This window comes from Varanus komodoensis, unplaced genomic scaffold (assembly GCF_004798865.1).
Source record: "Varanus komodoensis strain SLA01 unplaced genomic scaffold, ASM479886v1 scaffold10, whole genome shotgun sequence".
Taxonomy (NCBI): domain Eukaryota; kingdom Metazoa; phylum Chordata; class Lepidosauria; order Squamata; family Varanidae; genus Varanus; species Varanus komodoensis.
Window position 1 is genome coordinate 23,699,393 of NW_025335269.1, and position 24,313 is coordinate 23,723,705.

Sequence of the window (24,313 nt, forward strand, 5' to 3'; positions counted from 1 at the left end):
CATTTGAATTTTGAACAATATTTAAACAACTTGAACTAAAGTGTCATGCCAGAACAATGTGTGAAACTACTGAGGATTCACTACCAGATGCTTTTTAAACTTCTGGGGTAATGTTGGATAGCTTTGGTTATTTTTTAGAAAAGTCTTGGACATTCTTGGAAAGTTTCTGGGGGAAAAACACCTTGCTGGAGAACCCCCAAGACCTCCAGCAATTTATTCTCACCATACAAATCTAAGTCAATTCTCAGTGCACTTTACAAATGTGCATATAGGTTTTCATCTTTGATGAACCAGCCATAAGTTTCACACATACTTTTTAAAATCACCTTTCAAGCTGGTTAAACAAATGTAGATATTTCTGGAAGATGTTGTTTCATGTTTCTCTCCTAAAGCAACTATTCTTCTTTTCAAAACCTTTTGTTTTAATAGTGCTCCTAGTTCTCTGCCATCCAAGGAGCTGATTAGGTCCATACACTCATAGCTTTAACAATGCTGTAACTTACATGATTCCACATTCTTCAATGGGTCTACAGCAGCATTTCTAAGAAATATTTCAAATGTACAGACATAATCACATATTAAATACTGTGAATTCATTAACATCAGATCCTGCTGTTCATGTTCAATGTAGTGTTTTGCAGAAGATAAAAGTGCTGTTCCCAGCAGAAAGGGATGATGTGTTGGTGTTTAGCTTTAATGCTTTAATTAAGGTTCCAATGTTAGTTTTTTGTTGGTAGAGTAGGATATACAAGGGATGGAATTAACATATACATGGATTTTAAATCTGTGTTCCTCCAAAGGAATATTAACCCCTGAACGGTGGGCTCAGATCTGTTCTTGCAATTTCCCTCACATTCAAATGCAGTTTGCAATCTCATTTGAAGAGCTACTGTTCAAAACAAACAAGTGCAAAGCACTCTTAAACATCTGGCTCTATTTATATGGTTCTTCTGATCATGTAATATATCTCTCCATATGGTGCCACAGTATTTGTGACAATGGAAAGAATCTGCATGTTACTGTGGTCAACTTGAGAGTGCAGCTTTTAAAACTTAACAGTAAAATGCAAGGTTTCTTTGTAGTGTAGAACCTGTTTCAGCTTAGGTAAAGAAACTGTTTGAGCTGTTTGTGGTCTGCATTTCCAAAAGCAGTTTTGAAATGATTGTTTCATCAATGTAATGCTGTTTAGACTGAGAATTCTGAAAGGAAAAAGCCTGTCCATAGATAACTGATAAAGAATAAAGTTCAAATTGCAATTGTAGTATTTTAAACTATTAAGATCAAACTTTGCTGAGTGATTGCTTAATCTGACATGGAGCAACTTTATGGAAGATGGTTTGAAGTTTTTCACTTCTAATCAAATGCATGGAATAAAATATACCTTGGAACAGATTACTACTGTGTAAACACAGTGAACATTTTGATGTGCATTTAAGATGTGCATGAGTTTTTGCTACAGATGAGGTAAGTAATATCTTTCTATTCATTTATATATTAGAATTAAATTGTGTTTAACAATGTATTCGTGTAATGTGTGTCTTCAAGAATCACAGTACTTAGTTTGTTCTTAAATATTCTGAATTTATCAAGTCTAAGGGCTTTTCTGAAGACATCAAACAATTATATTTCAAACAAATATTACAAAGGTATGTGTATATCTCTCTTGCAAGGAAAATAAGGTAGATAATAATTTTCTCCTAATGTGAGATATTTGCAAATGTTTAATGAATACATTTTAATAGGAAGATAACCTTTAAAAGGACAAAAACAAGTGTATCAATTGCTAAGCTGCCAGTGTAAATTAGCAGTCAGTTCTATAAAAGCAGCTGAAGGAGAAGGAAGAGTGAAAGATCAAGATGAGAGGATAAACTTTGTTACATGGTTAAAAATAATAGAATACTTTATATTTCAATAAAAATAAAGTACATCAAAGTACAGTAAACTCAGTTAAATGGAAAGATCTAGCATAGGTTGAGAACATATTCTGTCTACCTTCCAGGGAAAGAGAGCATTGTGGAGCTTCCAGAGAAAGAGAGCATTGTGGAGCTGCCACTGACATTCTCCATCCCTTCATTTGAATTTTGCACATGGTTTGTGTCAAATACATCACAGTCCAAGTTCACTATGGGTTATAGGGGCAAAGGCACCTTTTCAGGTAGGTTGAGCATTAACACTCAGTATGGGTATTTAGGATCACATTTGTATCAGGGAGGCATAAAAGTAGCTTTTCTTGATGCAGTGACACCAAGCCGCCTCCCAAAACAACAAGAAATGGTAACTATATGACTTAATAAGTGGTTCAAATAAACATTTCTACTTTGCTAGGCTTAAATGTTTTAATCACTTTTAATTTTCCTCAAACACATTTTGTAGTCAAACGGGCATTTTTATAGAAATTCCTACAATGCTCAGTTTTAAATGTTTATATCTAGAAATACCTACAGTGCTCATACTTGCAGCATGTTTTAACATTGTATTTCCAAAATATCCTACAGACTTGCTGCATGTTTTTGAGACCAAGATTGAGCTCAATGTTGCAACAACTTCTATGCTGAACTAACCAGAAGAAATGAGAGGCAACTGTTCCCTCTCTCATCTCTCCTTGTATATACGTACAAGACCAGTCTTGTCCTTTCCAGTTTATTTTGGCCATTATTTCCCTGCTAATTTATATTGCATTATGAAGGAAAAATTTCCTTCTTGCGGATATCCACAAGATGGAGATGGTAGTCACTTGAATAAGTAAAGAAACAAGTGATGCTAGTTTATCCATACTAAAGGATATAGGCTGCAGGGCAGTTTACCTGTAAAGTGTTTTTGGACCCTCACATCATTATGCTTAAAAAGTTACAAGAACTGCTCCTTCAAGATATGGCTGTGCAGTATTAATGGAGTAAAGCTGTTTGTATCATACTGTTTATACTCTCATTTTGCCTTTTCTCAATAGATGTGTGAATCACTAATCTTCCAATACACTCTAATTCACATTTACATGGAAGTTAGTCACACTGAAATTTAATGGGACTTGCCTTGAATAAAAGTGTGCAGATTCAAACCACAAGAGAGCTTTGCCTAGTGCTAAGCAATAGGACTTGAAACCAGTATCGCAGCCCTGGCAGTTCACTGCTTTGGCTCCATGACAGTACAGATCATTGCACTCACCAGTTGAGACTACAAGGCCATTTAAAAACTATCACTTAAATTTTGTGTTGTTAAAGGCAGCATAATGTGCATATAAACCACCAGGTAAGTGGACCATCTTCCCTGTTCTTAGTGTTAAGAACCTTGTTGGATTATTGTGCCATATTAGAAATCCAGAAAAAGATGCATGATGTGTTTACACATATGATTAATGTGGTAGGTTTATTATAATTTTATTTACAGTGTATATTCCTTTTCTAGCATTCCATTGGTTTTCTGTTTATATTAAAAACATAAAGCACTATCACACCATAATAAAATAACATGAGCCACACAAATTCCACATCTGTCTCCATATTTGGTAAATATTGTCTGCTTTCATTTTCCCCTATTGTGTTCCAGTACAAGGCTACGAATTTCCCCAAGTACCACTACACATACATTTTAAATCAAATGTACTTTCCAGTCAGTGCTACTTTCAAAGTCATATGCATATTAAGTACTGTACAGACTCTCTTCTGCTTTCTATCTTTAACATCTGCACAGCAACAAAGACAATGTTTGTAAGCAAAACTTTGTGAATCCCCCCTTTTTTTTCAGTAGTTTTCATTCAAATATAAAAGTGACAGTTCCTGGAATGGCTACTGCAACTTGAACTTGAATCTATTTCACAGTGGCTGGTCTCATCAGGTTTAAACCATGATGACACTTGCCCAATGACATTTTGAATATTTAAGTGCCAAGCACAGGTTGTATATCAACACATTGCCTAACATACACCAAGATTCATTGGAAATTAAATCCCAATGAGCCTGAGATATGAATTGATCTGAATTAATTTAAACCGCTGTTTCATGGGAGGCCTATAATTATATTTATATCCTATTTTTTATGCAAAGAACAGAAGGTTCCTTCTCTCCATGTTATTCTCACAACAACCCTGTGAGATGGGTTAGGCTGAGAGTTGTAGTCAGGCAGGGACTTCACGGCTGAGGGCTCTTGAGTCCCAGTCCAGCATTCTGACTACACTATGCAGGCTTTATTTATTTGATTGGCACATTGTCATTGCGCCAAGAAAATCGTACCCAGGGCAGCTAGCAATTAGGAGCTAAAAATAAACACTTGGTTAAAACACTAATAAAACAAATACCTTAGAAACACTTAAAAAGCCTAACCGTGTACAGTAATAATCAGCAGCTTTCAAACCATGTAGAGATGGAAAACAGAAAGCAACTTAATACGCCGGTATTTTACGCGAGTTTTATATATGTTGAGAGGAGCTGCTCTTTTGATAGGCGCTGCAAGGAACCCAGGATGAGGGAGAGCCGGGCGCAACACGCACCGAATCCAAGAGCCGGCTGCAGAGGCCCTCCTTTGCCTTCCCTCAGAGGGTTGGCACAAGTACAGCAGCCAATGCAACAGGCGAGCTTCGCGGCGCCTTGAAAACTAGCACATTCAGTACCGCATAAGCGCCGCCGCGGCCCACAGTCCGCTCCAGACGTGCGCGGGTTCTTACCCGAAGGTTATCAGGCTCCACCTCGCTTGGGGGCGCTGCGAGCTGTTTGCTCCTCGGCGAAACGAGAGGGGAACCCCGCGGTTGTGCGACCGCCTCGCGGCCAACGGCTCCTCCTCCTCTGCGAGACTTTTGCGCTTGCTTCCCACCCAGAGGGTGCAACTCCTCCTCCGCCGGCTGAGCCGCGGCCGCCCTTTCCTTTCGCCTTCTGTTGCAGGAGCGGCGTTCTCTTCCTTCGTGGCCATGGCCAGCAGCGAGGTGTACTGCGAGACCACCGTCCCCGCCGAGCAGCCGGCGGCCAAGGGGCTCACCCTGGGTGGCTGCACTGCCCAGCACTTGGGCCACCGGCGCTTGTTGCTCAAGGGTTTGCAACTGGTGAGTTGGTGAACTGGCGGGCGAGCGCGCGGGGGAAGCACGAGGGGAAGAGGAGCTGAGGCTGCCGCGGCCTCCTTTTGCCTGGCCTTGCCTTGTTCGCGGCTTCCTCCCGCCTCAGTGGCGGCTCGTTCTCTGCCGCTGGGGAGCGAGGTGGTGCCTGCCGAGCTCGGCAAAAGCCTCCCGTAGCTGCCTGTTACTGCCTGCTGCCTGCTTGTGTATGAGGCCGTTTTCGAGACTCTGTTGCCATCCCGAGAAACGTTCACAGCACTTGAACCACGCTTGCTGGCTTGATCCCAGGGAGCGCTTTCCTTGCACCCGCCTCCCGCAACGTGGTGACCTCCAGATGTGATGGGCGCCCATGATACTGACTGGAGGCTGATGGAAATTGGTAGCACAACTGGAGGGCACCACCACTGTGGAGGAGGCAATGTAGAGGCCATAGTGCACCCTGTTGTGTTCGCAGGGCTCTGCGCAAAGCGATGGTGCTCTATCATGTGAAAGCGCGGCAATGCCCATTGCTTTGGTGTAATTTCTGATATTTATGTAGGAAGCTTCCTTCAGACCATCAGGCTCCTTGTTGTCTGCAGTAGTGACAGGGAACATGGTGGCCTCCTGGTGTTGTGGCATTGCATCTTCTATCATGCTTCGCTTTTGGCTGCGCTGGCTTGGGCTGATGGGAGCTGCAGTTGCATTGTCTGGAGGGTTGCACATTCCCCATCTCTGGGCATCACTAACTGGCATTAGTAGTTGTCCAGAGTTTTGAACACAGGTCTTTTCTATCCCTGCCTGGAGATGCTGCCAGCTATACCTGGAAAAGTCTGCATGCAAAGCCTCTGCCTTTTCACTGAGTTACACCCAGAGGCTAGAAAGTTCAACAAGCTTCATATCAATGGCAGTTGGTTTCCCTTGTGCACTTTTGCCCACAGGTATAAATGGCTGATATGCAACTTAGGAAGTGCAAAAATTGAGTCTGGAACCCATCTCCATGGTCTCAAATTAGTATTTTGAACTAAAGTTCATTTTATACACATGACTGAACACAAATACTCTGGTGAAATGGCAACAAACTCCTCCCTCTTGCATTTTCTATACTATCTATGCAGGTGTGTAAACTGCATACATAAGAAACTGAATTCTCAGACTCCCATACAGTGTATCATAGCACTACTGCACTTTTTCATAGGCTGGGAGTGGGTCTTGTGGCAGTCTCTGATGCATTTACTGCACATTTAGTCATCTGAGGTTTTCATAACTATCACAACTCAGGTTTGCTATTAAACTGAGGGTTTTGACTGAACTTGTTATCAGGAATATTTGCAGTCATGAAATAGGTTTGTTGAGGAGTTGTACCACAGTGGTTTGCTTTGTCATCCAGACTTTGGTGGCTGACCCCATTATGCCTATGGGAAATCCGTGAGCGAGTCACTTGGCAAGAGCAGCAAAAATCCCTTGCCACTCTTGCCAAGCTCACTTGGGCTACTTGACGGCCATTCCACCAAATGTTGGAGCACTGCTTAGAGTGACAGTGACTGGTTTGGTCTCCCACATGCTCCAGGTGACCCCTTTTGGGGGAGTTGCAGATCCGTTTTCTGTTTGACCCCCTTTTCCTCAGAAGTGACATCCAAGGACAGCCCCTCCAAACCGCTTTTTTCACATCCAGGATTCACACACTTCATATTTTTTTAACATGTTGTTGTTAGTAATTCAGAGTCATGTAAATGCATGGCCCAAACTGTCCCAACTCCACAGCCTTACCCCATCAATGTCCTGGATCGTGTCTCTCATCAAAGTATAGCAAGGACCATCCATAGATCATGGCAAAGCAAGACAAAAACGTTTTATTTGTTGCTTTATATCCAGTTTCACAGCTGGCAAATAGTAAACTGTCAAGTTAAAAGGTAAGCTACAATGAGATCTTTGCTGATGAAATCAGGTGCCGTGTAGATTGCCTACTTCCCAGTAGCATAATCTAGTGTATTTGGTTGTATCTTGCTGTTCCCATTGTCCTCCAACCTTTTCACCTTTTCCCAAGACTCCAAGTGTTCAGGATGATGGAAAAGTGAACCACCCAATTTAAGGGAGTGTGGAGTTTTGACAGTTTCAAACTCAAGCTTCTTTTTAAAACAGGAATTTCACAAGGTTAATTGGGGGCTTTTGGCAGTTGCATATGCTGTAAAACAGGGGGAAAAAGAGGTTGCAGCTGCTGTATGGAGCCAAGGCAGGATGAGTTTTGCCATGAAGCCCTCTGGGATACCCACAGAAGAACCAAGGGGAAGGAGAAGGGGGAGATTCAGTGAGCCCTGTCATCTGCAGGTGCACCATGGATTGTTCCACAAACAACCCGTCTTGCGTAGGTTTTTCACAAGGTGGATTTGCCGTGTCATGTGAATTCATCCACTGTTATACACGGAAGTGAGCTGCTGTTGTTGAAAAAAATCATAATGTAAAATTTATCTTTCTATAACATTTTGAAGGATAAGTTAAAATAAATACACACCAGAAACAGAATGTTAACAGATGAACAAAAATCCCCCAAATATAATTATGTCATTGCTGTAAAAATTCATATTTAGCTGTGTATTTTCTTAGTGCTAGACGCAAAGCTGTAGTAATTGCATCTTCACCTGCTAGAAAAGTGGAAGTGAGGTGGAGAGGGGAAGGATAGAAAGAAAATTCTCCTTTGTTTCTTTTTCATCATATAATTATATGGAGCATATTTTGTTTGGTAAATTGTATTTCACACTGTTCCTTGCATCAGACTTTATGTTTCATGACTCTTTGTTTTATGTTGCTGTGACTGTGTCTGGTAAAATAGAAGATACTAGGGACAATGGGCATTAGGAATTCCCTAAGATAGAATTATCTTAAAAGACAGCACTTCCTGGAGCAGCTCCTACACCAAGTACTTAGGAAATGAACTCATGCTGTTGTAGGATGTCACTGACGGGTAAAACACATGAAGTTTTCCTGCTGAGGAGATTGATTATGGAGATAACAGCCAAGTGTTTTTTTTAGGAAAGGAAGTAGAATCTTAGGTGGAAAACAATCATGTTGTGAACATGCACAGCTTTTCATCTGAATGGGTTGAAATGTGGCCAGATGAAAAATGCAAGAAAGGACTTAACCCCCCCCCCCCCCGAAAGAAAAGGAAACATATACTGGATGTGGTATCATCTGGCAAGCCACTGTTGCCCTTGATGGGATGCCAGGAGAGCCTTTTTATCTGCCATAGGCCTCTTGTGGAGAAATAGGAAAGATGACTGCTCTTTGTTTAGGGTGGGAGGAAGGCATAGAGATAGGATTCCCATTATAAAATCTTGTGCTATATTACCCTGCTTAAGGAAGTGTTGAAGGGCGAATAATTAATCATGACCTGTCTCCAAGACAGAAATGGAAAATTTTAGCACTTGCAGGTTCAGAGTATATCTTAATGGAGTAGCTGTCCAACTTGATTGCTGTCTGGACTCAATCGCATATATTATTTTAAAAACATTTATTCAGCATGGTTTTATGGTTTACTGGGAACTGGTTAAATCTGATATTACAGATCCTTGTGGGATTATGACAATGCATTTATATTTATTGCAGTACTTTACTATGGAATCCATGTGTACATCTCAGGACACACACACACACACACACACATATATATATATATATATAGCAGAAAGATGATTAGGAATGGGTGTAGATTTTATTTGGGAGCTTATTTGTGCCTATAACAAGCCATCTGGATGAAGGATGTGAAAAAGTAGTTGAGATGTATTAGTAGATCTCTGAGTGATTTATATTAGATTGACAAATGTTTCTAATTTTTTGTGTTTAACAAATAGCAACAGCTGGAACAAGCATTTTCCTTTTCTAAATTAGGGTGTGGAAATTAAGAAAGTCTAGGGAGTGGAATTTTGTGGGGAGTGTTTGTGATCTTTGTTCTGGTGCTGCAAAGAGATTTCTGGAATGAGTGTATGCTCCAAGGCACTTGATTCCTTAATTCTAAGGGTTTGTTCATTCCTCGAGTTAATGTTTTGAACCTGGCTCTGGTTGGTGGACTTTGGGCTTCCCATTAAAAAAATAAGTACATTTGCCAAGCCTGAAATCTGCTTCTGGAAGATCGCAGCATCTGTGAGCAGGTCATGCTTAACAAGTGGATTTTTTGCTGTTGAAGTAGCCACAGGTAGATAAGAAATAGCTGTGGGTAAGTCCCAAGGTGAATCATTGACATGGCTGAGAAAGTTCCAATGTACTCCCAATGGGAGATGAGTCATTTGCATACATTCCTGTCCAAGCCAGGTACAAGTAACAGAAAATGTAAATTGGTCTTTTCCACCTTAATGTGCATTTATTGAAAATAGAGTAGCATATAAAGCGAAGACAAGGTAGGCAGGGCCAAAACATATTTGTAACTTTATATTACATATTTGTAACTTTAAGGAGACGGCTTTTGTGTGTCTTACTCACAAGTAAGAAATGAATTATTTGGCAGCCCTTTCAAACAGAATCCAAATGAGCAGCATACCTATTCTCAAGCAAGTAGAGCAAGACTTAGCTTACCTACTCAGAATGAAGCAGGAGATGCCTTGAAGCAATAAGGACTGCATCAATCAGTTTTTTCCCCAGAATGAAGCACAAGTTTTCCACCTGTACATGGGAAAGCCCTCTATCTCTAATCAGCAGCTGATCACAGATTTTAAAAAAATCCCCACTGCTCAGTGAGGAGACCTCCTTTTCTCTGATCAGCTGCTGATTGGGGGAAAAAAGTTTACCCCTGCTGGGAGGTGGGGGAAGATGAAGGTGGCAGGTTGGATGTCAAACCGAAGTTCTCCATCCCTGTTATAAAGAATAGAGCATCAAAGAAATAAGACTCTAATAATAGTGAATCAGAACAAAATGGTTGCAGTTAGCCCTTTGCAGTAAAATATAAAACCAAACGTTTCCTGGCATTTTTATAGTCAGTTGTTGTAGAGATTTGCCAAATCACCATTTGATTGTTTTGTTTTATTTGCTTCAGCAAGCAGTGATCCAATTACATGTTAACAAGAGTTGATGCAGCAAGTGCTACATCACTGTGATGTGTCACTTGCTTGGTGGAATGCAACGTTATTTGTTATGGAAGTCCTTTTTGTATGTTTTGCAACAACTATAAGGACATCCATAGCCAATATTGCTTGCATGCCACCAGGAAAAATGTGTGTGATGATGCTTTGTCCTGCCAGTGCTACCTGGGAGAGGTTAGTGTGTAAGATACAAAGGCAACCTGAACTTCATACTAGTCCTTCCCAGCCAATGCTGTGTTTAGAAGGCCTGGGCAGTTTCCCAGAAAGTTTTGCCTTAGCAGAAACTGGTGAGGAACAGAAGAAGCTGTTGCATAGCAAATTAGACAGTCTATCAGTGTTCCTTACACTGGTTCTCCAGGATTGTAGACAAGTTTTGTCCCAGCCCTACATGGACAAGCCAAGGACCAACTGAGCCATGGTGCTCTCTGAAGCACTGCTTGTCTGAGTCTGTGTATATGTGTAGCTGAGTGTTTGGTTGAACTGATCTGGTAGTGAGTACCTCTGCTTTTTGCTGGCAGAATTAAGTTTATATGTAGCAAGTAGTTTTTGGCAGTCTTCACATGCATCAATGGATGGAGTTTTGGTATTGAGAGTTACCCAGATGGTCATAATGCCAACCTAGTTAGAACCAATAAAAAGATACGTATATGAGGCTTCTCATCAGGTAAATTTCTGCTGAAAATGAAGAGACTCTCTCCTGTCATAAAGGTCTTTTGACCATCCTACTACTGTCTCCAATTTTGAGAAATTAGAAGCTTTTATTATATGAAGCTAAAGAATTCTGTAATTCAGTAATTCTGATCCATGAATAATTCCATGAATACCAAAGGATATCTGCTGTAGCTTCCTGCATAGAATCACTAATAAATGCAGGCCTAGAAAAACCATATTTAGCCCTGTGCAGGACTTAGCTCATTTTGAAACTGACTTTGAAGAACTCAGTGCATGTAATTTGCAAGTTGAGCAATTTGTCAAGTAGAATTGACCCATACTGGAATTTACCAGATGATTTATGGATCATTTATTTATATCTGATGACATGTGTATACTTTGATAGAAGTTTCGATTTACTGATCTTTGTTGCATCAGTTTTAAAATGGAGCTTCTAAACAATTTATATATGGTTCTTTTTCTTGTACTGACTGGGACATTGGCCAGTCTAGGCTCCATATTTTGGGCAGTTGGAGGCATACACCCGTGAAAGTCCTTTTTAAATTTGTAAACAAAAGTGCACACATTTGTCCCACCCATTTTTGAGGCAACAGGCCAGTGATAGTTACACCAAAGTGCTGCTTGGACATTGGTGGAACAGTTGACTCTAGTGGAAGCCCAGGCAAGAGCAGCAAGGGGTTTTTTGCTCCTTTTGGCAAGCAGTTCATTCACTGCTTCCTACAACCCATGACAGGCTTGGTCTCCTGGGTTCAGATGACTGTGGGTTCAGTAGTCTCTAGAACAGACCATGGGTTGTCAGGCTTGCTAGTTGCACAAAAAAGAAAGCCACCCAGTGGGGCATGGTCTAGATTTGTACAATACAGTAAGCCATGGCTGGTTACCTATGAGAGGTTGCTATTTCATGTGAACCAAGTCAAGGAGAGAGAGAGAGAAAATGGTACGTCCTACATAACTAAGTAGAGACAACAGTTACGTTCTACTCTCCTGATTCTCACTGATCCTGTTGAGAGGAAGAGAGCAATGGCTGCAGCCTCTCAATGACTTTGGAAGCTGGAAGGAAGAATAAATGTAGTTCAATAAATACTTTTCATACATGCTGCTTGGAAGATCTGGATTGAAATCCCAGTGGAGTATTGAACTTCCTTGGTAGATTTGAGCAAACCCATCTCTCTGCGCCTAAGTCCCATATTGGAGAAACAGGAACTTTTGAAAGAGCATCTCTTACAAGGCTGGTAAAGACAAGGCTTGTTAACATTTCCTGCACTAAAAATCAATGTGTTGCATTTGTAACTTGAGATTGTGAAATTTGCCAACCCCAATAGATTATTTCCTCACCACAGCCTTCTTTTTCTTTCCCAACAGGTGCTGTCTTTCCTCGCCTTTGTGCTCGAAGAAGTTGTGAGTGAGTGCACCATGTGTGGGGGTCTCTACTTTTTTGAATTTGTCAGCTGCTGTGCTTTCCTCTTGAGTATCCTGATCCTTGTTTTATATTGCACTCCTCTCCATGACAAGATTGGGCAGAGCAAAATAGAGCAACTGGTAAAGAGAGCCTGTTTTTGCATTTTTACTACTGTGGTCTTTTAATAACCCCATGCATACTTAGGGTTGCTCAATTGCTGTGTTGTTTTTCCTTAAAAACAGGCAGAGTAGCAGTCTAGGAGTAGCAGTATTCTGGACAGGCCAAATATGTACTGGAAACTTAAAGCTTTTCATGTTAATACACTGAGGGGGAATTTTAGCTGGGGGCCACAGGACCTGTCCAACAAGAAGCAGTGATGGTACCATATTTTAAAGCTGTTTAAAGGTGTTCCTCCTTTCTTTGTGGTTGGATTTCATTGTTCATAACTGTGCAGCATCACTCATAGACTCAAAGAATGATGGCGTGTTATTCTGATTGCCTTTAGCACAGAACAGTAGTACTCTTAGACAGAAGAATTGAGATACATAGCTTCATCTCAGTGGCCCAGCAGGTTTTTCAGGTCAGCCACTCAGCACCAACTGGTTGATGGTGTATGAGAGATGGGAAGTAGTATGAAATATGTGGAGGTTCACAGGCAGTCAAGTTTGACTGTTTGCATTGATTTTAAAAAGTATTTTCATCTGTAGAGGTTATGAGTTAAGCTATGTTCAAAAAGAGGTGTGGATCTTCTTTCAGCCTGAGGAACAAATCTGTTTGAAAAGATCTCGGGAGCTGCATTCTAGCAAAATGCAACAGGATGAAATCAAAATACACACCCTAAACACAAACCAGTACTGGCCTATTCCTGCTTAAAGCCTTAATAGAACCAATATAGACTTTAGAATGACAGAACATGTGTAAAAGCTAAGAGACTACCAACTGGGGGAGACGTGGACGCTCCCCAGTGAGGACCTCAGAGATCTGGTTTCAGCCCATGGGCCTGAGCTTCAACACCCCTGATTTAAAATAACTGTATGCAATTACAGTATATATTATGATCCTATATCCTTGGTGCACATTTTCCTCATCCAAACTGTGGGCAGTTTCTGATACTTAAATGTTTTTCTTTATTACAGGATTTAGGCATCATTTCAGTAGTGGCATTCTTCTTAATAATAGCTTCGATTGTGTTTTCTGCAACCAGTGACAAGACATCACTTGAAAATGCTGCTGTTGTAAGTACATGACCATTGCCTCTTTATTCTTTGTGCTCTTTACTTTGCATGTGGAAGCAGTTTCCATTTTCAGCCCTTATCTTTTGGACCTGTAAAAAACTGTGGGAAAGGTAATGTGATAGGAACACGGTAGGACGCTATTACACTGTAGGGACATTAAGACCTAGTGGGCATTCTCTTGATATGACATAACTTAAAAACCACTAAAGATAGCTGCTTTCCTAGCATATGGCTGCTTTCCCCAAAGGAAAATATAGACCCATCCAGGAAGAAAAAATGTTTGTGGGTCTTGTCCCTCTCTATAATCTTTGCTTTGATATTTACTACCTTCCTGCCTTCAGCTAACATTCGTGTTCTCTGCACCTGTTATTTCTATGGAAGGAGGTTGTATAGTAACAAAAGGAAAATATTGCTGGTGTTGTTACTGTGCTGGGCAGGATGATGGATGAATATAGCCATCCTGATATATACCATCTTCCCAAGTACAATCAGGCTCCTGCAAGCCTAACAAATGGCTGTCAGGGGTGCAGTTTAAAGGAGGGCAAGGCTCACCGGGTGAGTCCCCATTTCAGTTGCATGCCTTCCCTCCTACCCAGTTGACTGGGGCAGCCAGGCTACCGTGCATCACGTGATCTCTGCATTATGCAATCCAGAAAGTGAAGTTTAAAACTCCCCTTCTGCATGGGTGCACCCTCAGGGGCAGAAAGGCTGCGCACCCCTGCCTGAAGCATGTATTCATCCCAGCTGGGTTCTGTTCAATAAACACCACTAGTTTTATTACAGGCTGCACCAAATTCCATTCCATTTCTGGATTGTTTCTCAGTGTTAATATGAAAGCCTGGAAGAATAGGTTCTAACCTAGTCATTATTGGTGTAGCAGATTTCATTTGAACAAAGGTTATGCCATACCCGCTTTCTTAGTCATTGCTATACTTCCTGTTCCATATTTATTATTTTTCAAATCTTAAAGACGAGAGAAGTCATACACATTTGTCTTGTAAAAGCACTGGCTCCTTCTTCCCAATTTTGCATCAGCGTTTAAGACAGCGTACACTCGCTGGCTGTGCACAGACATGGTGCAATTGGACCCCTCCCACCAGAATCTAAGCGTGCCCCCAAGGGTGCATTGGGCAACCCTGTGCGCAAGAGAGGAGGATACTCATGCACTGCAGCCAAAATACGATGCATGAAGTCCTCAATAGCTGCTTTGCCGTGATAACCCAGGAAACAAGCCAAAGGAAATAGCATGCTAAAGAGAGATTTGTGATCAGAATAACCCTAGGGATTTTATTATGCTTCATATGATAGAAATACGACAGCCAAGCAAGTAAACACAGAATGCGTGCGAGGAAATCAATACAGCTGGAGGTTCTACAGCAGCAAAAGAAGGGTACTCAGAGTAGCACATGATACAAGATTTGTTTCTATTTAGTGATGAGCAGCAGGAAAGCAGGATGCATAACTCAATATGCATTACAGAAAGTTGCACACTTCGGGAAGACTGCAGTGTTGACATTTTGGCAGGGAAGTACACCACCCACTTCCTGCAGTTGATACTTAATCAGATGAGGTAGCATATGTCAGTTGAGGCATTGCTTCAGCTCAGGCTGCCTATTCCGCTTCGTTAACCTGCACCACCTGTTGGCTGCAGCCCAACATCTTATTTGCAAGCTGGGAGGGGCACTTCCATTCTCATGCATGCACAGCTCAAAGGGAAAATGTGCCCAGCTGTTCTTGTGTGCTTTGTATTTCACTGGACAGTCATACAAAGGTTCTTCCCTTCACTTAACAGGCCTTTGGCTATTTAGCAAGTATAGCATTTGCTGTGGACGCTGGCCTTGAGTTTTATCAGAAGCAGAAGACAAAGAAAGAGAGACAGGAAAGCACAGCCAACACACACAATGCAACGGAAAATCAGCCACTGAATAACTAGGAACCCTAAGCAGTAAACCACTGTTTCTTATTAATTGATGCTGAGTCGTACTGAATGGATTCTGTCTTTTAAGGTGTGCCTGGATGGTTTTGTTTCAGTTTTGTTCATGCTGTCCTAGTACTTAATCTTTGCATGTCCCTGTACAGGTACACAACTGAACTGTGATCTCCCCCACTCCTTTTGATACACTGGTTTCACGCAAGTGCACTCGTTCAACTTTGTATGCACTACCATAAAGAGAATGCAGAAGGTTGCAAAGGAAGGAAGATTTTAGATGAGATTTTTAAGTAAATAAGCCTTGCTTTTGCCAAAATAAATGCAGGGAATAGATGCACCAGTGAGAAAGTGGCCAGGTGGTGGGGTTCAAATTCAGAATACATTTTGTTTAATAAATGTGAGAGCAACAGTAATGAAGGACGGATGGGACAGTGGCCGAAAGGAAAGGGATTTTGCAAGGCTTCTGTGCAGACTAACCACAAGAGAGCTTTTCTTTACATGTTTTTATACATGAAATAGCAGGAAGTGGAGAAAAGCGCAGTTACACACCCAGAGATGCGGTGTGGCCTGTGCAACATCCTTACACATACGAAAACAGGCTGGTTTGGATATGTCATGAATTCCTTGCCTAGGGGAACTTCATTTTTCCCTCTTCTATCACATCAGCCTTCTCTCTGACTACAAACTTAAATAAACACTGAGGGTTTTCAATGATGGCATTTTTATCAATAAGGATTTTATAATACTAGTTGGACTTGCAACAAAATGTTGCCATGAGGTGGCTGTCTGTTCAAGATTTCAGGCACTCCATCCTCTTCCCCACTGGTTTTAGGCTGCCTCATTTCTCCCTCCGGATGTCTTTCTTAAATAATGTCTTTCTTCTGAAAACCTTAGTATTCCCAAGGCACCGAATACTGACTTCTTGTGCATAAATGTTGCTGCTTTATGTAAGGAGAACTGGAGCACTGAGGTCACTCTTTGTGCATGAGATTCTTCAGCAGGGTGGATTAAAAACAGTGATTAAAAAAAAATCAGATTTTTACAATTTAAATTGTTTTATTAATAAATGCTTTTTGAGGAAATCTATCTAAACATAGTTTTCTATTTAAGATGCATTATATTCCAATGGTTATTCATCATGAAATAAGGATTCATTTTTAATTACATAGCATGAGACTGTATATTCATGCAATGTTTAAATGTTTTGGTAAATGAATTCCATTAATCTGTTCACAAACTCATGCTCTTCCAGTGGTTCCTGTAAGGTTATTGGACAGTTTTTCTGACTAGAAGATATTATCACAGATGCTTAGTTTTACAGCTCCCAGAACTGTTAATTTGTTTCTGCAGAAATCACATGCCTCTTCTTCACGGTAAAAATGTTATAAAATAAACATACAGAGTTGAGAAAAAGACCTTAATCCCATTGTTCCTTTGTAGATCTATGTACACAGAATTAACCCCTTACCTCTTAAGTGCTAAGGTTCAAAAAAATCAATGATTAGAAGATTGTTGGGAGTGGAATAGATCTGCACAAGAAGCTACGTGTAAGGAGGGGGTGAAACCCTTTGAGCAGAATACTCCATAAGTCTTTGGATCTTTTTGTATATAGCCTGAGCTTTCTCATACTATCCTTTCACTGGAGGAGAAAACCTATAATGGTAGCAGGTCATAAAAGAGGCCCAGTTTGGGAATATATTAATGGAGTTCCTAATCCTATGAGTAAGGCAGGCAGGCTTGCAAATTATGCAAAAAAACAACAACCACCACCACCATGATTGAACTCTAGCCTTACTTACTAGTGATCTATTCAATATAAATCAAATCCACCCTGCTCTTTAGGATGATGGTAATGGATGATGTCTACATTTTCTGCATTACCATTTTGTAAAATAGGAAGCTATTTTTGTCTAAGCTGAAAATTATGTACAATAAGCAGAAGCTGCATTTGCCATATTTTAGGACTCCAGAAAGGTTTTAAGAAATAGAAAAACCAGCTTGCAAGGAAACAGGCAAGAGAGAAAAAATCCATTCAAAATGAAGCCACTTTAAAACTAATTACTGTCCAGAAATATAAAAGGAGATGCTAGTAATATAAAAAGAATCAGTAAAGTATAGAACGCAATCTTCATTTCTTCCCTGAAATCTCACTCATAATATGTTTAGAATGATGATTCTCTTACGGTATTTTTCTTGTGCATTTGGATTATGAGTAAATAATGATCTTTGATTGTAGCATTTTGCTCATAGGAATTTGAAGTCAAGTCCAAATGTGTGCTGTTTGTTATAGTAAGTAAACTTGTGGTTGCTTTAGCCCCTTGACCCAGCAGCTGACAGTGCTGTTGATGAGTACAGGGAAGTGAAGTCAAGTATTTATATTCATGCAGTCAAAAAAAACATGTAACTTCAGGTGGACCACTGCAGAGACCCCAGTCTTCTGGGTAGTTGTGGGCACTCTCACAAAATGGCAGCTATGGAGGTTTGTCCATTCATAAAATAGAGGGCATGGCCAAGCACAAAAGCTCACGTTGCAGAAGACAAATGAGTGGGACCTAAACAAAAGTGACTTTCTTAAGAACCAAGCACAAAACGGAGTGCCAATACACAAAACTGCTTGTTTGAATCCAAATAAAGAGGACACAGGAAAACAGAACTTTGCTTTGCTGCATTCTAGTCCTGGTGTTGAAAACAAATACTTCATTTCCAACAGTCTTAAGAAATACAGATAAAACTAGGATGGGGAAAGAGTCTGGGGGGTGCCAAGAGAGGTGTCCCTGGGCACCAGGTTGAAGACCCTGGCCATATAGCAATAGGAATGCATTAAAATGTGATGGGGTATTGTGAGGCGGTTTGATTTTTGCAGGTGTAGCAACCAGCCTGTATGCAACAGGCAGTTAGGCAAAGCAAAACAGCTGTTGTTGGACTTCCATGACATATCCCTTGCGGTGTGAGATGCCCACACAGCTTTCTCCAGATTTACCTGGATGAGTCTACATATTTTGACAACAGCCTAAGGCAGCATTAAAATGGTGGGGAGGGGCATACAGCTTCTGTCCAGGACTATTCTGCGTAGAACACAGTAAAGTAATTGTGGTATATTTATGGAATTTTGGATAGAATAAGGAGGCTGTCTCACAGCTTGCTGTGCCTTTTAGGACTGCAACTCGGGTAATTTAAGTGTAGATTCTACCACTGATTCACTGAAATTATTCTTTGGCAGTTAGTTTCAGGCAACTGGGCCTCCTCCCTGCCAAGAGTTTGACAGGTGCTTTCCCATTTTCTTTCTTGGGCCTGGGTTGCCAGAGTTACCTTGAAAGCAGTGATGCAAGAATGTGGTCCCTCTGGCGTTGTTTCAGGTCTGTTAGCTTACAGAAACTTGATACTCTTCCTGAAGGTTCTGGAAATTAGCTAGGAGAGGGATTGCTTCCACTGAGCAGCCTTCTCCAACCTCGTGCCTTCCAAATGTTTGAGACCTCATCTCTGATCAGCCCCAGCCAAAATGACCAAGAATCCTGGAAGTTGTGGTCCAACTCATACAAAGAGTACCAGGTAGGAGAATGCTGTTGTTGAGCATAGAAAGTGAGAAGCTGAAGGTCGCAGTCCTATGCATGGAGTAAGCTCCTTTGACCACCACCTGAGATCTGAGAAAATTACATAGGACTGTTGAAAAGGTTCAGTCTACTGTCAGAGTAAGTTTCTGTTAAACCAGCCCTTCTGCCTTCTACTTTCCCTAGCTTGATTGTCTTCTCCTGGGAGTTTTGCCTTCTCATGATAGCAAGCATGGCAGCCTCAGTTTTGTCATTTTTGCTTCTAGGGAAAGTTCTGTTTTGATTTGCCCAGGTTTAATTTGGTCAAGTTACACTCACAGAAAAGGTGTATTGGTATTAGCCAAGCCAACAACTTCATTTGTTTTCCATACAGAATAAAGACACCCTCCAAGAAACCCACAAGGAATCCTTTTGTAAAGTGGAAGCAAGGTTTTTGGTTTTTGCTTCCTGTCAAGTTACAAGTGTTTTAACATATTATGTATGGACAGATAGTCTTTTTGGGCAGGGGTGCAGGCAGGCTATTTATTTATAGAGTTCAAATCAGCATAAATTGTATTTTTTTCTATAGAGCATCTATTTTTTTCAAATTATCTTTATTTCACTTCAAATTATGTATGATCTCTTGTGCTTAATTTTGTTGTTGCTTAATCTAGATCAGTAGGAATCCTGATGTGTTTATTAGACCCTGTGGGTCTTCCTTCTAAGTTAATATGTTCAATCTTGCAAGGCCAGGCAATACAGAATTGATTACTGTGAAGGTACATACTGGCTTGCTGCCAGAGTACCACATGCAACTGTTTTGTAGTAAAATCAGGATTGCTAGCTTTTCATTCCTGCTTCAGAGTGTGAAATTTAAACTTCTGTCCTTAAGCATCCTGATAGGTGTGTTCTTGCATACACACCTGCATTAAAGTGTGTTGTAGTGAAAACTGATGGCTTGTTTATGGCTCCTTCCATGACCCTTAAATACCCACATTTAGTTGGAGGCCAAAGCTTTTCAACATTTTGGGTTGGATCCTGTCTTAATTCTATTTGAAGTAAACCATTGAAACCAATGGGACTTAAGTTAGACTAGAAGCAAGGCCAGACTTACATAAGGTAAGGTCAGAATCCAAAGAATTACTTCTGACACAGCTAAGGGCTTGGGCATGTTCAGCAGTAGGTCTGTTTCCTCTGAGCAGGAGACCCCTTGTAATTAGCAATGACTGAATTTCAACCATGGTTTGCCATGTGGCATCAAGAGCTGATGTTTGGAAGAAATGGGTCTGAAGCCCCCTGACCATGCAGAAAAAATGGGGCCATTGTTTTGATCCCAGCCACGGTAATTGACTTGTGAATTCTTTCCATGGTGTAGGGAGCTTTTGGAGAACGGACAAATGTGAAAATGAAAAGACACTGTGATTTAAAAATCGTGGGATTTCTAAAATAGGGCAGGCATAAAAATGCATAGAATAAAAATTATACATGTACAATGTGTTACTGTAGATTTGAAATGGAATGTTTCATATGACATTGTTTTTCCTGGATGGAATTGTATGATGAAAAATGCCTTCTTCTGTTTGTTTTATACTTTTTGGCTTATTTACAGTTGATGACCTTGTTGTACATTGTGGCTTTATCTATTGAGTATCAGTGTCTGTCTTTTGGATTCATGTAAATTATTCATGTAAAGTTTTTATTAAAAGTTGTAGAAAGCATGTGGTTTTGCAGTTATTTCTCAGGTTTGCTGTCACTAAGTGGGTAGCAAACAATCGCACCTGAAGAGATGGAATGGAAGAAACAGTCTTGCCCTTTGCTCCATTCTGAATGAGTGCAGTACTTATGGGGTCTATGTTAGAGGAGAACAGGCGATACTTTCCACTTCCAAAATGTGAGTATTAGCCTGACCTTTCATTCCAATGATGTTTTTTATGGAAATGTCTCAAGAATCCCCAGATGGACTTAAATATTTTTGACACAGTATTTTGACTCCTACATACAACAGTTCTTTTTCTATGTGTTAGACTTTTGCTTTGGAGCCTCAAAAGAATAATAGCAGGACTATTCTTTGTGGTTTGTGGCTCTATGCATGTGCAAACACTCTTGCACTATATGGGGCTTTAAATGGGACCCTGCTCACCTTCTACATTTGTGCTCTGGGTGTGATTCCTGCCTACCTCTCAGTTTCTTTTTGGCCACTGGCAGCATTTGGTACATCAGAATGGCAGAATTCTTAAAATTCTACTGACCCCTGCTGGAACACTGAACCAAAGTTCCTCTTTCTTCTGACTCTTCGCTTCCTTCCTTATTTTCTCTGAGTTCTGTTCTTGTTTTATTTCCCCCTTTGGGGCACACAGCCTCCAAAGCTTTCTTCAAAAATTGTACCTGTTGTAGTGGGAAGGTACTGTTGTCCGATGGACACAGCAACTGCCTTAGCCTCACAGAAGCTTCACAAAACAGGCCTGGAGAAGCGGAACATCATGCCTCCATGGCCTGTTGTGGAAATAAGCCCTCATGGCAGCACAGACACCCATGCTGGGAAGGACTTCACTTCTGTTTCCAAGGCACCTTCTCCAGAGCTCTCTCAATTCCATCCAGCATGCAGCATAACTGTTGGGAGTACCAGTTCTTGCAATAGCGACAGCTTTTGGCCATTTTCCCAGACCAGCAGCTTGAAATTGGCCCTTCACTACCAGCAATCAAGACTGTTTCAGGACATATGTTCAAACACCCCGCAAAGCCCCAGGCAGAAAGCAGAAGATGGCTCTTAGAACTGAGTCTGGCATCAAGCCCAAGCCTACACTGGCTCCAGTTCAGCTGCTGTTAGTGGAGACAGCACCACAAACTATCATGCAATCGCTGATGCTGATCCTAGAGAAACTGGCTCCTATTGGATTGTAACTCTGTGGAAAATATACTAACCTCCTCCAACCTTGTACCTTCCAGACACATTTGGACTGCAACACCCAGAATTCCCAGTTAATGGCCCTGCTGGATGGGAATTCTGGGAGCTGCAGTGCAAATGCCTCTGAAAGCCACCTGATTGGGGAAAGCAGCAATATACGATGCCTGGGTTTGTATCAGAAGGTGTATTCAGGGACTGCTTCTCTTTTCAACTGCACATTGTTACACTGTGATTGTACTCCAAGTACAGATCCCTTCTGCAGTAACAGACCTCACTGGCTTCCTCCGCCTCACAGAGAGGTATCCTTCATCATCACTATAATAAGCCCTGAGAGAGCCATCAGGCATTCTTGCTTCTATCATTCTTGCTCTCATTATGAGGACCATTCATTATAGTTCTGATGATCATGTCCAAGACAAAGCTGGATGGTATTTAAGATGAATAAAAGGAAAAACGGGGGTTGACATTAAACTTTCCTCACTAAAACTTCCATGTTATAAATTATTATGTTTGCTCTTCATGATATGCCGCTGCTGTGCCTCTCCCATTTCTCAGGAACATCTTGTAATGGTCAGCTGCTCCAGAGTCCCTACCTCCCAGTGACTGGCAGGGTGCAGCTTTCCCCCACACCCACCAAGCCCCCAAAATCCCAGGGCTCAGACACTGGATTAAGCACAAGCTTGGGGAAAAACATCTATCAGACAATATAGGATGGAGGGTCTTAAAACAATACAACACACAAACCACACAAGGGTAAGGGAAGGAACAGGGAACTGGAGAGTAGCAATTGCACTGGACTCACATCAATCAGCTCACCTCAAGACCCCCAGGCCGGTTGGCCTCCTCGGACTTAAAACAACAAAGCTAGACGATCCTACTGCTAGCATAGCGTCCAGCATCCAACATAGCCTTTCTTCCAGCAGAATAGAGCAGCCTTTCCAGGCAGAGCCTCCAGCAGCGCTGGGAACTGCTCTGAAAAGAGGAACCCGGAACCTCTGGGGTTCTCTGTTCTTATCCAGTTAGATCAAACATATGACTTGGGGTGACATCTCCTGACCCTTCAGGCCTCCTATCTCTGACTCTGGGGGGAGGGGTGCTTGAATGGCCCTGTCCTTGGAAGTAATTTAGGGCATTTTGCATTCCCATCGCTATCAAGACTCCCCTGGTCTTGGCATCTACTTTTCCTTGAGGTGCCACCTGGCTAAGACGGCCCAACTTTGCTGCCTAGGGTTAACTCTTCTACTCCCAGGAGACCCTGAACTGGACCTCTTATACTTCTTATTGCTCATGTGGTGTTACTGTTCTTGTTGCTCTGTGGATTTTTTATACTTCCCCCACAAACATGTGTATGTCGCAAACCTGTTGCTGATTCTGTGTAGTATCTTCTATTTACATTTTTACTCTACAGCTATTCTAAGGGGCAAATATGGTTTTCTTTCCCCCTTTTATCTTCACACAAACCTTGTGAGGCAGATCAGACTGAGCAACGGTGACTGGCCCAGTGAGTATCATGACTGTACTAGGATTTGAACCTGACTCTCCCTGGCTCTGATCTGACACATACAACACTGGCTCTCAGTAGTGATTCTGTTATTTATTCTGCCACTATTTTACACTCTCATGTTCGCTTTGTTGTAAATCATTGTGTGCACTTATATTGGTATCTCTGTCAGTTGTCACTATGTCTTCTCTTAGTTATTATTATTTATTATTATTATTAGAACATTTTGTCACTATCTCTTTTATTGTTCTTCACTATTGTTCCACTTGCTTTTAAAAATCTTTCCAGATGTTAGGTGTTCATCGTAGTGCATGCAGAAAATGTAATTTTATGGGCATCTTAACTGGTTACCCAATCCATCCATTGAACAAATGACGGGAACGTGGGTGACCCTTTTTGACACAGTTGGGATTGTTTGCTCTTGACTGCTCTCCCAGGCCTTCAGCAAACATTTTTCCATCACCTTTTAAAACTGGAGATGCCGGGAATTTACCAAGACTTTCTGTGCACAAACTGAGTTACAGTCCCTCTTCTCCCATGATAGCTTGAGAGAAGGTGAAAAACAAAACTAGAAACAGCATTAACTAAACAACATGGAAGGACTTTCACTGTGATCAGCTGATCAGTTTTGTCTGTTCTGCTGTACTGCTAAAACAGCACTCACCCCAAACACAGTTTGCCATCACAGTGGCCTACAGTAATGAGAACTAGAATTAATGGAAGTAATTAAGTAACTTGTTTCTAGCACTGTTTGTACTGTCGCTGTAAAGGTAATTACAGTACATCTGCACTTAAATGCTTTAAATGAATTTTCCACAGCTGCCAAATGCCAGTGTGCTCCTAGTCATGATATATGAGCTTTTTGGCTTGCCTCCTCGAACCAAAGGGGTTATGGGAGCTTTTTGAGATCTCAGGAAATGGGATCAAATTCTACACATGCATGGACTATTTCCAAGAGGCTGTGTCCAAAATAAAGGCCCAAACTGGGTGGATATTGGACATTGTTGTGAATGAAAGCACAGGGTAGGCTGACTGTTTTCTTGCCTAGAAAGCCACAGGGC

General features: G+C 41.3%; 1 protein-coding gene across 1 annotated transcript; it reads left to right on the forward strand.

The window, feature by feature from the left end:
• The first annotated feature begins 4,660 nt into the window (after positions 1-4,660).
• On the forward strand, positions 4,661-20,564 carry CMTM6 (CKLF like MARVEL transmembrane domain containing 6). Its single transcript, XM_044417356.1, has 4 exons — positions 4,661-5,029; positions 12,118-12,294; positions 13,291-13,389; positions 15,469-20,564. Exons 1-4 carry the CDS (start codon positions 4,898-4,900, stop codon positions 15,478-15,480), a joined length of 420 nt encoding a protein of 139 aa, XP_044273291.1. The 5' UTR covers positions 4,661-4,897; the 3' UTR covers positions 15,481-20,564.
• Positions 20,565-24,313: the final 3,749 nt, after the last annotated feature.